Source organism: Mirounga angustirostris, unplaced genomic scaffold, assembly GCF_029215605.1.
Source record: "Mirounga angustirostris isolate CCGP_5_RB_7025 unplaced genomic scaffold, mMirAng1.0.hap1 SCAF_7, whole genome shotgun sequence".
NCBI lineage: Eukaryota > Metazoa > Chordata > Mammalia > Carnivora > Phocidae > Mirounga > Mirounga angustirostris.
Window position 1 is genome coordinate 120,448,642 of NW_026991715.1, and position 13,584 is coordinate 120,462,225.

The following is a 13,584-nucleotide window of genomic DNA, read 5'->3' on the forward strand; positions in this document are numbered from 1 at the left end:
GTTAAGCATCTGGCTTCGGGTCAGGTCATGATCCCAGGGTCCTGGGATCGAGCCCCCTATCGGGCTCTCTGCTCCGCGGGGAACCTGCTTCTCCCTTTGCCCCTCCCCCTGCTTGTATTCCCTCTCTCGCTGTCTCTGTCAAATAAATAAATAAAATCTTAAAAAAAAAAAATAAGGACTTGGAAGACGAGTTGCCTGGGAACCAACCACACCCCACTCCAGTTCTCCAAGGCCTAAACTGGAGAGGACAGGGTCCCCTCAACGTTGAGTGAGTTCATCCACATGGTACAATAGGAGAGTTTTTAGAGTAAAATCTTTCAAGATTGAACTGCCGACACTATATTTAACTTCTTTGGATCTCAGTTTTTTCTTATCTGTAAATGGAAATAAAGATACTGACCTCACAGTGTTCCTGTGAAAATCAACTGAGGGAACAATGGAAGGTGTGTGACCCTCAGGGCCTCGGTGATGTCGCTTCACCTGCTGCCCTGGCCCTGGCCTCCTAACCCCTTCCCCAGACCAGCTCCCAATACCACGGGAGATGATCCTGGAAGGTCAGATCCTACCTTTGGTTAGGGAGTGAATCCCGAGCTTGACTTGGGAAAAGTTCCCACTTCCAATTTCCCCTCGGATTCGGTAGAAGCCAATCCGTTTCCCCAACGTGATCTCTCTCACCACCTTCTCATCCTGGGACATGTCCTGTGTCAGCTTCTCAAAGGGTGTCAGCTGACGGGGCTGCCCCTCCTCCTCGTCCTTGCAGCGCTCCCCCGGACCGCCGCTTTCCACGCTCTCCCGCCGATCCCACCTGGCATAGTGGGGTGTCACCAGGCCGCCTCCATTTGCGTACACCGCAGTCATCGTCCACCACAGGCTCACATCTCCGTCTCGGCCGAGAGGCACCGATGGAAGGCCGCGTGAGGAGCAGCACCAAGGGCCCAGGGCGTGGGTGAGGGGCGTTAGGGCCTGCCGGAGCCACGTAGTCTCGTGGCTTCAGGGAGAGGAGGGCGGAGGCGAACAGGCGGGCAGAGCTTGCCCAGCCAAGCCAAGAGCTGCTCCCCTCACTGCAGACATTTCGCACCTTCCTTCACAGTGCACTGCCCAGCTCTCACTGTCCCAGCACACACACATCCAGTTACCATAACCACTTCCCTGATCGGGCTCCCGGAACCTTCTGGCTGCCCATGCGGTCAAATGCTCTGTGGTAGGTGACCGCGTCCCAGGACAAAGGCTCCAGTTTGCTATTTCCTTTGATGGCCCGAGAATCTTCCACTCTGGTGTGTGAGAGCCCCAGGGAGGCCCCCAGGTCCTTGCTGCTGGCCTTCGGCTCCCACCTCCTTCATTTTGCACTTCTCCTCCTGGCGAGTCACAGGCCCCAGGGACCCAATGATCTGGACCCCAGGAAAGAAGAAACTTGCAAATCAGCCTTCTGGTCACACGGCTACCAGAGAAGGATTAAGTCCCTGCAATGTCACTTTAGCCGGCCTTTATTTAGATGAGCCTTCCTCTAAGCCGTGAGCTGTCTCAAAAATTTGGCAGGTGCTGATTCATCCTAAGAACAGAGAATAAGAAATTTTATTAGCCTACGCTAATGTACGGTACAAGATTTATAATGAAATGAAACTGCCTTGTAAGCATCGATCTAAAAAAAAAAAAACCACTACACAAATTTCAGTTATGATTCTCAGTAGTAAATGCTTGATTATATATGATTTACTAAGAAGAAAATGTATACCCCCCCCACACTCCTCAATCTACATTTTAGAAAAGCCCTCACAGCCTGTAAATATTTTTAGCAAAACTATTTTTCTGTTTCTTGATATTTAGGAAAATATGCACGTTGCCTTGAATTGCTTTAAAGCCAGACTTTTAAAATAATAATATGGCACTAATGATGATAAAGATTTCCTATTAATATCAGTTTTCAAAAATTCTTACATTGATTCAAATAACAATGTGTTATATTTCCTGTTACACTGTATGTTCTTGTACAATTTTTCCTATATTGGTTGCTCCCACTCTCTATGTGCTATTTGATAACAAAGGCTAATTTTTCTCCTAGGCCTATTTTCTGGGTATTTCTTTTTTTTTTTTTTTTTTAAGATTTTATTTATTCATTTGACAGAGAGAGACACAGCGAGAGAGGGAACACAAGCAGGGGGAGTGGGAGAGGGAGAAGCAGGCTTCCCGCAGAGCAGGGAGCCCGATGCGGGGCTCGATCCCAGGACCCTGGGATCATGACCTGAGCTGAAGGCAGACGCTTAATGACTGAGCCACCCAGGCGCCCCTATTTTCTGGGTATTTCTGATCAGGTGTTAGCCTCCAGGCCTGAGAGGTCATTCTGAAGGTGCAGAAACCGAGGGTAGTGTTGCTGGAGGGCTAAAGCCTATGGCATCCTCAGTGAAGAAATACTGTCCAGCAGGAACATCTTCATGACTTTTTCTACTGCACCCTCCAGTAAAAAATAATCACTTTCTGAATTCCCACTGCCCTTTGTACATTTTCTAAAATGCCTTATATCCATGAAAGTGGGCACTGGGTTTAATTCATCTGTATGTTTTGCTCCCCTCCTCCCTCCCTCAGCATGGAGCCCAGTGTTCTACATAAAGAAGGTGTGTTGAACTTGATTTTTTGGACTTGAGCATTCTGAACCAAAACCCGAGTGAACACGAGAGATTACCTTGGAAATGTGAATTCTGAATTCTGTTTGATGATATCACATTATTACAATTAAGTACAGAGTTGCTTATATTATTATTGTGGTTAAATATGGGGTTGCCAAATAAGATAAGGACAGGAAAGAGTAAACTGCCACCCAGCTCTGTTCCTCTTTTGGGACAGGGAGGCAGGAAGCTGGAAGAAGGGTAAGGGATAAAGGTTTAAAAGGGACCAGGTATTAGTAACCACACACATCTCTAGGTTAGAGTCTGATTAGGATGTTTTAAAAGATGTTCTTAAGATAAAAGATCCTTAATTAAGTTGAGGAAAATCTAGTCACTGGTTCTTAAGTTTTCTGGGGTCATGTGCTCCTTTGAGATTCTCATGGAATCTATGACCCAATCCCCTAGAAATAAAAAGCATGCACACATAATTTGCATCCAATTTTAAGGGGTTTACAGACCCTTTGAAACCCATCCTCAGATTAAGAATCTCTATGAAGATCAAGTGGCCCTACATTTCCTCAGATCCCTGGCAGTTACCACACAGATGAGAAGTGGAGTAACATTAATTATAACATTATAATTCTGCAGCTTTACCTATATAAAAAGAGCAAGGATTTTAGACAGGAAGCAGTGATTGAGCATCTCATGTTCCAGCAGGCTCCATGAAGAACTTCTTGGCTCTGTGTCCTTCCTGGGCCTCTCTCTGAGACACCTCACCACCATGCTGTCTCTGCAGCTCACCTACTTGTACCCCAACTGGATAAGCACCCGGAGGGCAAGGACCTGCACCTTCTTCTTCTCTCTCCCAGAGCTCAGCACAGTTAGCTGATAAATGTTCGATGAAGAAGGGATGAATTAATTTACCAATTTATCGGCCATTACATTTGAGTATGATTTAGTAGAGGTAAATATTTTTATTTATAAACTAATCACGCTGTCCCAACATTTACTTGAATTATCTCAGAAAGCTTATTTCAGTCCATATTTCCAAGGCCAGAGGTACCTTCTACTGGCTGTTAGGATTCCTGGCCCACCTTCTTGTGGAGGTGAAAGCTTAGTCAGAATTCCACCATCGCAGCACTGGGAGTTGTTACTGGGGCTGCTTAGAAATGCAAAGTCTCCCCCATTTCTGCTCCTTCCAAAGGATCAGCTCTCCCCAAGACCCGCACCTCACCCATGCCTCCTGGAGCCTGCTCTGACTCCCCATGCTTGGCCAGGACTTTTCTGCTTTCCTGGGTCCCAGGTGCTCCTGATTTGGGCTCTGTTTCTTGAACTCCATTCAAGCCGGGGATTTACAGTTGGGATTTAGACTTGCTACCCAGATTAACTTCAGGCGCCCCCAGGAATTCCTCCCCTCTCTCCTCCTAATTTGACACAGAGGGTCAGGCACGATTGTCAAGTGTCAGGCTTTATCTTGCATTGCATACCCTCTACCTGCAAATTAAATTTCTTACACAATGGCCTTGAAACCAACTGTCTTGCCTTAATGGCTAAGGAGATAGTTAATCTTCTGTTAAGATCAGATAAAAGACGTTTTTGCAATTTTGAAAATGGGGTGGATTTGTATTGAGGATGAATTGCAACTTGCTGAAACATGTAGCAAGCCAACTAGAAAAATTTTGAACCCCTAACTCATCCTACTCCAAAACAAATTCCAAATAGGTCACCTGAGTAAATGTAAAACAAATGAAACCATAAAATACTAGAAAAAATTAAAAAAAAAATTTTTATGATCTCAGAGAAGGCCATAAAAGAAAACATTAGATTTGACTACATAAAATGATAACTTTGTTTGCCAAAAGGTAGCATAAACAAATAAGGCAAATTATTATTATTTTTTAAGTAGGCTCCATGCCCAGTGTGGAGCCCAGTGTGGGGCTTGAACTCACGGCCCTGAGATCAAGACCTGAGCTGAGATCAAGAGTTGGACACTTAACTGACTGAGCCACCCAGGTGCCCCAAATTTTAAAGCAAATTAAATGACAAACTGGAAAAGCTTGCCAACATATATGATAGACAAAGGTCTGATTTTTAGATGAATGATTTTTACAAATTGATTAGAAAAATACCAATATCTCCCCCCAAAATGATAAAGAACATAAGCAGACATTTCACAGAATATACAAATGGGTCTATAATATAGACAAAGATGCTCAGCCTCACTTACAACCAAAGAAATGCACATAAAACTACACTGAAATTAGATTTTTTACCAATAAATTTGGAAACTATGAAAACTTTTTTTTCAAGGTTTTATTTATTTGACAGAGAGAGAGAGAGAGAGAGCACAAGCAGGGAGAGCAGCAGAAGGAGAAGCAGGCTCCCCACTGAGCAAGGAGCCCAATGCGGGGGCTCGATCCCAGGCCCTGGGATCATGACCTGAGCTGAAGGCAGATCCTTAACCGACTGAGCCTTCCCGGGCACCCCTACAAAAATGTTTTTGATAAAGCACCGGCGAGAGAGGCTTTGGGGAAACAGGGACTCTCATTCATTGCTACTGAGAGTATAAAGTGGTACAAATGCTTGGAGGGCGATTGGGCTGTAACTAGGAAAGCGCAAGCGTACGTACCGTTTGCCTCAATAATACCACTTCTAGAGTTAACTTATGCACGCTGCACAAAAATATACCTATTTCTAATATAAGGATTGCTAGATTGATATACACTACTGCATTGCTTTGCAGCAAAAACTAGAAATTGTGTTATGTGACCATCAGTAGGGAACTGGTTAAATAAACGACCATCTGTATATAATGGATTGCTATGCACTTGCGGAAAAGAATGAGTTACAACATCCAACAAGTACTGTGAAGAGATCAGTAGAATATGTGATGTCAGGAGTGAGAGAGAGAGGAAGGCACCCCTAAGGACCTGCATCTGAGGAAAAGGACTGGGCTGGGGTCCAAAGTGAGAGAAAGGTGTACTTCTCACTATTTACTCTTTTACCTGATTTACATTTTTCCCATGTGCATGTATTTACACTTAAAAAAGAAAACAATTAAAAATATGTAATGTGTTGTCATCTTACACAATAAGTTTGCTTTATTTTGGTTATGCAGAGAAATTACTACACCTAATTCTCTAATATCTAATGGATTGCTTTTTAAAGTCAAAACATAATTAGGAATTCTGATTAAATACAGAAAATTTTATACTTTCATTTATTTCTACTTCCTTCCAAAAACCACAATAGGAATAGGAGGAAAAAGGGGATAAACTCACAAGGACAAAGAGAATAAGAGACAGGAGAGCAGCCGATGTGAGATGTCAACATGTTTCTATGGGGTTGGAAAGCAAATTGAGGAGCAGTGAGTAACTTGGCAAAGACAGTGACAAAAACTGCAACGTCTATCTCGTTGACATGCCACCGAGATTCACCTTTCTGAACACTAGAAAGACTTCAAACTCTGAGAGACCAAGTGCCTCCACGTTTGGAGGAATGAAGCAGACCAAAACACACGGGAATTGTTTGAAATGTGGAGCAGTTAAGATCCCCAGCCCTTTTTCAAAGCCAGCTTGTTACTTTCTCCTCCCACCCACAGCCCAGCTCAGGAGTGCAAGGCCCAGGACAGAGGGTTCAGTCAGATTCCGAGTTGTGGGGTCCCCCATCCTCTTCTCTCCATACCCCCGCACTCTGAGTTTCCAGAATGGAGAGAAACACGTGGAGAATCTTCCAGGTAGGGGATTCCTCTTTTCTTTCTTTTCTTTTTCTTTCTCTTTCTCTTTCTCTTTTCCTTCCTTCCTTCCTTCCTTCCTTCCTTCCTTCCTTCCTTCCTTCCTTCCTTCCTTCCTTCCTCTCTCTTTCTTTTTTTTTTATTAAGTAAACTCTATCCCCAACGTGGGGCTCAAACTCATGACTCTGAGATCAAGAGTCACCAGCCAGGTGCCCTGGATTCCTCTTTTGGATAAACTAAATAGCTCAAGAGGAAAGATCTCCTGAAACCAGTATTTGCAGATTCTTCAACACAAAAGCTGCCTGACCACCTGGTGCCCCGGTTCACTTGCAGGCAGGGGGCTTCCAATCAGATTTTAGTGCCTTCTGCTTTGAATGAATGTCCAGTCGAGAAGCACCAGATACCCGAGGAAAGGCTCCAAAATGAAAGAAAGAAACCATCCTCAATCAAAACAACAAAAACCAAAAGGAACGTGAAACAGAGCAATGCAGGAAGCAGAAGACCAAAGAAAAGATATTGCATCTATAAAAAACAGGACAAAATGCTAAAAGAAACAAACACAAACCCTCAGAGAACCAAAAAGAGCTCTTTTCGAAAGTGAAATTAAATAATTCAATTGAAGATTTGTTAAAAAAAAAATCTAGAAGACATGAACAATAGAGAAAAAAAGAAAATTAGGTAATCAACTCAGGAAATCTAACATCTAATTATTAGAATTTCTAGAGTTGCACTATTGTATCCCCAGTAAAGTAAGACATGGTTCCTATTGTACTTGAATTGCCAACAAATTTCAGAAATTTCAAAAATAGTAATGAATAAGGGAAAACTCCAGATTCTCAGATATTCCAATAGAATAAAAAAATAGAAGAAAAAAAATCTACTGGAAAGATAAATACCATTTGGGTAAGTGTATAATGAATACTGTTTTTATTTTACATAATTTTTTCCCCTAAAGACTTTTCTTAGATGTTTGGAAATAGAAATCCTGGTTATAGGTTGTGGGGTTGCTATAAATAGCTTATTTTCAGATTACTTTCTAGGAGTGTTCCAAAACATCAAGTTACATCATGCTGAAAATATGCAAATGATGGAAATAGTGACATACCTAACTGCAGATGAAATCACCCTTTTCTCAGATGCATTTGTTGGGGGCTTTACCTTTTGCCCTTTTGATTTTGACCAATTTTTATGGACATAAATGAGAGTTTAGAAACCCAACCAGCCAAAAACATGGAGTCACATCACTGTAGATCAAAGCTTCTGGAGGAGGCAGACCGGTCTTTAATTATTAGCTTACTGTTGCTGAATAGCAACGCATTAAATAAGATTAAAGAAAACAGAACTTACTTAGTAATTCATTCTCTTGACTTGCAACCCACTGGGAAGAGTATATCAAAGAAAACCGTCTGGCCTTTGTTCTCTTTGTCTGAGTTTAAATTACAAAACTTCTGCACAAGGCTTTCAGACAACCTTTTCATTGGCCGGCAAGGAGAGGCACTGGTTTGCTTAGAGGAAAAGCTGGGTTTTCTCTGTGTGGCACAGGATCCAATGATAGACAAATCCCATTTAATCCCTTTTCAGGCACGGTGCACCCTCAGGGAGGATCTTGAGGAAATAGGTTTCATTTAAAAATATATTTTACCACTTAAAAATCATTTGTATTGCCTTAGCTTTTGGCCTGAGCTCTTTATTTCTCAACACACATGTCAAGATCTTCATGGGGGGCCATTGGGAAATTTTGAAGCAAATGAAAAATCAATGGGAACTGGGTGTGCCCTAGGGATGAAGAGCAGTGTTGTTCCTAACAGTACCTCTCACCCTGCTTGATCTTACAGGCTACTTTACCAGCCACTCAGCCCAGGTCTCCCCCATTCCACTTAACATCCACCATCCATGCTCAGTCCACCTAGTCTGACGAACTTACTACATCAGCTCTCCCCACATGGAGTTCTACCACACGTGAGATTCCCTCAGCCATCAAGGTCAACCTCAACCATCAAGGTCACAGACTCAAATACCTAGAGGACCAAGCAGGTGTTCTATGGGGCTTAGTGTAATGCCCAAACCTTGCTTAGTGCCTATCCCAAGCATGATGAAGAAGCCCACATTCAGTTCCAGCCAGAGTAGTTATGCTAGAATGCGGGCTTATTTTCACCTGGACTTTTGTTTAAAAGCAGCTGGAAATCAAGAATTTTGGTGAACGCTCTCAATTTTTAAATGGTGGATTAAATTTTTTAAAAATACTCTGTGGCCAAGGAAAACTGAACCATCAGGCGAGATTTGGCATTCAGGTTGTCAATTTGCTGAGTCTGCTCTAGGTTTTCTAGAAACATCACCAGAAGAAAAGGGGAGGGTCATCCAAAGGTCCACAGTCAAGGTCACCTGGGAGTGACACATATGATACCACTCAGCTATCTGCATTAGTACTTTACAGTCTTGTATTTAAAACACACACACACACACATAATCTGTTTTGTTCATTTGCTTGTTTGATTCAGTGTTCTTGAAGCTTATTTAACTATCTAATTCATTCTCACAGAATATCTTTTTGTTGTTAGCATTTTTCTTTTCTCTTTTTTTTGAAGATTTTATTTATTTATTTGACAGACAGAAAGATAGAGTACAAGCAGCGGGGGAGTGGCAGGGAGAGGGAGAAGTAGGCTCCCGCTGAGCAGAGAGCCCGACGTGAGGCTCGATCCCAGGACCCTGGGATCATGACCTGAGCCAAAGGCAGATGCTTAACCAACTGAGCCACCCAGACACGCCATGTCATTGGTATTTTTCTTACAACTCTGCCCTCAGAGTTAGACAAAGCTATAAAATACTCAACTATCCATTAAATACCTGTAGGAATTTGGGTCCCAAGAATAAAATTAGTAAAACTATTCAGTATAGAATGAAACAAACAAACAAGCAAAAAACGGATTTAGTTGAGTTTATCCACAAATGTGGCAGGCTGGCTGGGAGATGCCTACTTCTGTGACATCTAGAATGACATAGTTACTTAGTGATGAAGTATCTTTTAACCTTGGGAAGAGTTATCATCAAAACCAGAAATGTTTAAGAGACTCAAATCTCATAGTATTAATACTTTTGTTTTGATGATGTATGGAGTTAGTATTTTATGTACTTGCAATGTGAAGAAAAGTTAACAGAATAAATAACAAAAAGCTTGGTGATTCTAATTTTAAGTGAAGAATTGAATAATTGGTTTAGATTTATGGTTTTGAGTTGAAATTTTATTGTTCATAAATAGCATAGGAATGTATTTAAGAAAATGTAAGGTTTACCCTGTTTATATGTATAAATCATCATATTTATAAAAATTAGTATTTTGGAAGTATTTTGTTAATCAAATAAAATACTTTAAAAGGAAATGAACTAAATTATAGATACAGTTTAAAAGCTTTAAGTGGGATCAAACATTAATCTTTAAAAATGATTGTTAGGGACGCCTGAGTGGCTCAGTCGTTAAGTGTCTGCCTTCGACTCAGGTCATGACCCCAGGGCCCTGGGATTGAGTCCCACATCAGGCTCCCTGCTCAGCAGGAAGCCTGCTTCTCTCTCTCCCACTCCCCCTGCTTGTATTCCCTCTCTGTCTCTCTCTCTCTGTCAAATAAATAAATAAATAAATAAATAAATATCTTAAAAAAAAAAAAAGATTGTTAGATGAGAAACAGGACCACTTTTTTACACCAAGTACAAAAATAATCTCAAAATGGATTAAAGACCTAAATGTGAGACCTGAAACCATAAAACTCCTAGAAGAAAACATAGGGGTAACTTCTTTGACATTGGCCTTAGCAACATTTTTCTAAATATGTCTCCTGAGGCAAGGGAAACAAAAGCAAAAATAAAAAGCTTTTGCACAGTGAAAGAAACCATCAACAAAACAGAAAGTCAACCTACTGAATGGGAGAAGATATTTACAAGTGATATAAATGATAAGGGGTTAATATCCAAAGTATATAAAGATCTTATACAATCCAACAGGGAAAAAAACCCACAAATAATCTGTTTAAAAATCGGCAGGGGACCTGAATAGACATTTTTCCAAAGAAGACATACAGATGGCCAACCGGCACATGAAAAGATGCCCAACATCATTAATCATCAGGGAAATGCCAATGAAAACCACAATGAGATATCATTTTACACCTGTCACAATGGCTAAAATCAAAAGGACAAAAATACTGGCGAGGAGTTGAAGAAAAAGGAACCCTCATGCACTATTGGTAGGATGGTAAGGATGGTGCAGCCACTGTGGAAAACAATATATGGAGGTTCCCCTAAAAACAGAAATACCGTATGATCCAGTAATTCCACTACTAGGTATTTACCCAAAGGAAACAAAAACACTAATTCAAAAAGATATATGCATCTCCAATGTTTATTGGAGTGTTATTTCCAGTAGTCAAGATATGGAAGCAACCCAAGTGTCCATCAATAAATGAATGGATAAAAATGTGGTTTATATATACAATTATTAAGCCATAAAAATCACTAAGCCATAAAAAAGAATGAGATCTTGCCATTTGCAACAATATGGATGGACCTAGAGGGTATAATGTGAAGTGAAATAAGTCTGACAGAGAAAGACAAATGCCTTACGATTTCACTTATATGTGGAATCCAAAAAACAAAACAAATAAACAAAAAGCAGAAACAGACCCACAAATATGGAGAACAAATTGATGGTTGCCAGAGGGGAGAGAGGTGGAGGGATGGGAAAAGGGGTGAAAGGGAGTGGGATATACAGGCTTCCAGATATAGAATGAATAAGTCACACGGATAAAGGGTACAGCATAGGAAATATAGTCAATAGTATTGTAAAAATGAATAGTGACAGATGGTAGCTAGACTCGTGGTGAGCATAACATAAGGTATAGACTTGTTGAATCACTATGTTGTACAACTGAAACTAATGTAACACTGTGTGTCCACTCTAAGTCAACTAAATAAAAACAAAGTTCCAGAAAAAATAATTGTTAGATGAAATGATACGTTTGGGATGTGCTTCAAAATAACCAGGAGTGGAGGGAATAATGGAGATTTAAATGAAACAAGATTGGCCATGAATTGATCATTTTTGAAGCTGGGTGATGAGCACATGGAAGTTTATAACATTCTTTGTACCATTTTTGTATCTGTTTAAAATTTTCTATAATGCTATTTTTAAAAGGATTGTTAAAATTTATTAGATCACAAATATATATTTGTAATTTTAAAATGTTAGATATTTTACAACAGTGATAAATGGATGGATGGATGAATAACATGACATGACATGACAGTCCTGTGATGTGGGGTATTGTCATCTCCTTTGCATAGATCAAAACAAACACAAAAAACAAAACTAAGCCTGACTAGAGTTCAAGTTGCTTTTGCCAACAGACACATGGAAAGATGCTCAACATTACTCATCAGGGAAATGCAAATCAAAACCACAATGAGATATCACCTCACACCTGTCAGAATGGCTAAAATCAGAAACACAAGAAACAATAAGTGGAGGATGTGGAGAAAGCACATTCTTGTGCACTGTTGGTGGGAATGCAAACTGGGGCTGCCACTGTGGAAAACAGTATGTAGGTTCCTCAAAAAAGCTAAAAATAGAACTACCCTATAATCCAGAAATTGCACTAGTGGGTATTTATCCAAAAATACAAAAAAAAAAAAAAAAACACCCCCAAACAAAAAACCACTAATTCAAAGGGATACATGCACTCCATGTTTATTGTGACATTATTTACAACACCCAAATTATGGAAGCAGCCCAAGTGTCCATTGACAGATGAATGGATAAAGAAGATGTGGAATATAAAATATAATTCACTGAATAATCCATCATTCAGCCATATTATTGAATATGTATATGAATATTATTCAGCCATAAAAAATAAGGAAATCTTGCCATTTGCAATGACATGGAAGGAGTTAGAGAGTATAACGCTAAGTGAAATAAGTCAGAGAAAGACAAATACCATATGATTTCACCCATATGTGGAATTTAAGAAACAAAACAAGCAAAGGGGAAAAAACAGAAAAGAGACAAACCAAGAAACAGACTCTTAACTACAGAGGACAAACTGATGATTACCAGAGGGGAGGTAGGTGGGGAGATGGGGGAAATAGAGGGAGATTCAAGAGTACACTTATCACGATGAAAAAAATAAAATTATTTTAAAAATGGAAATACGTATTTAAGTCAAAAGAAAAAGGAAGTTGCCTTTGATTTCTTGACTATTAGCTCCATGAGGATGAAGATTGTGTAAGTAAGGCTTGTAACATGTAGAACCAGGAATTTCACACACATAAGGAAGAGAATGCTGTCATGCTCCATAGCAGAAACCCAAGGCCTTCCCCGTAAAGATTTTAATCTCATCTGTAATTCATTTCCAAAACACAAATCTTCCCATCTCCTCTGAGGAACTATGCCAGCCTCTAAACAAATAAGAAATGACATTAAGGTACAGGATGGATAAGGAATAGCCTTAAGGTGCAGGATGGAATCATGGATTGACTCACAAGCAGGTGGCCCTGAGCAGAAAAACAAAATGTTTTGTCTCCTCAGAAATAATGAATTTAGGAAACACAGTGTGGGAACGTTCATGCCTATTTGCAGCTCATTTATTTTTAGGGGTCTAAAAATATTTGCAAGTCAAAGCAGAAACTGCTCTTTTGCTGTCTTAGAACTTTCTTCAACTCTGATATAGTATGTTCACTAGGAAGCAGGGAATAATGTTTGAGTGTTGGCCTCAGGAGAAATAGGAAAACATTGTCCTTTTCTATTTGAGCAGAACTCAAGAAAGTTAGCCTGACAGGAGGCTGGAGGGCGAGGGTCAGGGAAAGGGAGAACAGTGTTCCAGAACAAAAGCTCTTACTTTTACCATATAAAAGGTTCAGGTGGATTTGGAACCTTGATGACGAGCCTCCCATACCTCAGTGATCCCTTCACACTGACAGTTCTTAAATATTTACCCAGTAGTAGAGGTAAGTAAGGGTAGTGATGACAGGGAACAGGACAGAAGTCATCAAACATGAAAAAGTGAGCTCATGTCAGCATACAATGGCAATCTGAATGAACAGAATAGAGAATTAAAAAAAAAAAAGATCTTGTGGATTATGGAAATTTCCCATGTAATAGACATGGCATTCTAAACTACTGGCAAAAGATAAATGATTCCATATGGGGTGCTTGTGGAGACTGAGCCAACAGGTGGTTCAGGTAGGCTTCCGCTCTCCCAGCAC

General features: G+C 40.5%; 1 protein-coding gene across 4 annotated transcripts in view; it reads right to left on the reverse strand.

The window, feature by feature from the left end:
- NIM1K (NIM1 serine/threonine protein kinase) overlaps nt 1–13,584 on the reverse strand; it is a 61,640-nt gene that overhangs the window by 17,072 nt on the left and 30,984 nt on the right. For 3 of the 4 annotated variants that reach the window (XM_045903849.3, XM_045903873.3, XM_045903868.3), the window contains exon 2: nt 567–1,549. In XM_045903849.3, coding sequence (XP_045759805.1) covers nt 567–858 — 292 coding nt within the window. In that variant the 5' untranslated portion in view covers nt 859–1,549. Of the gene's footprint in view, nt 1–566; nt 1,550–13,584 lie in introns of those variants that run through there. The other variant, XM_045903898.3, reaches the window with a different exon arrangement.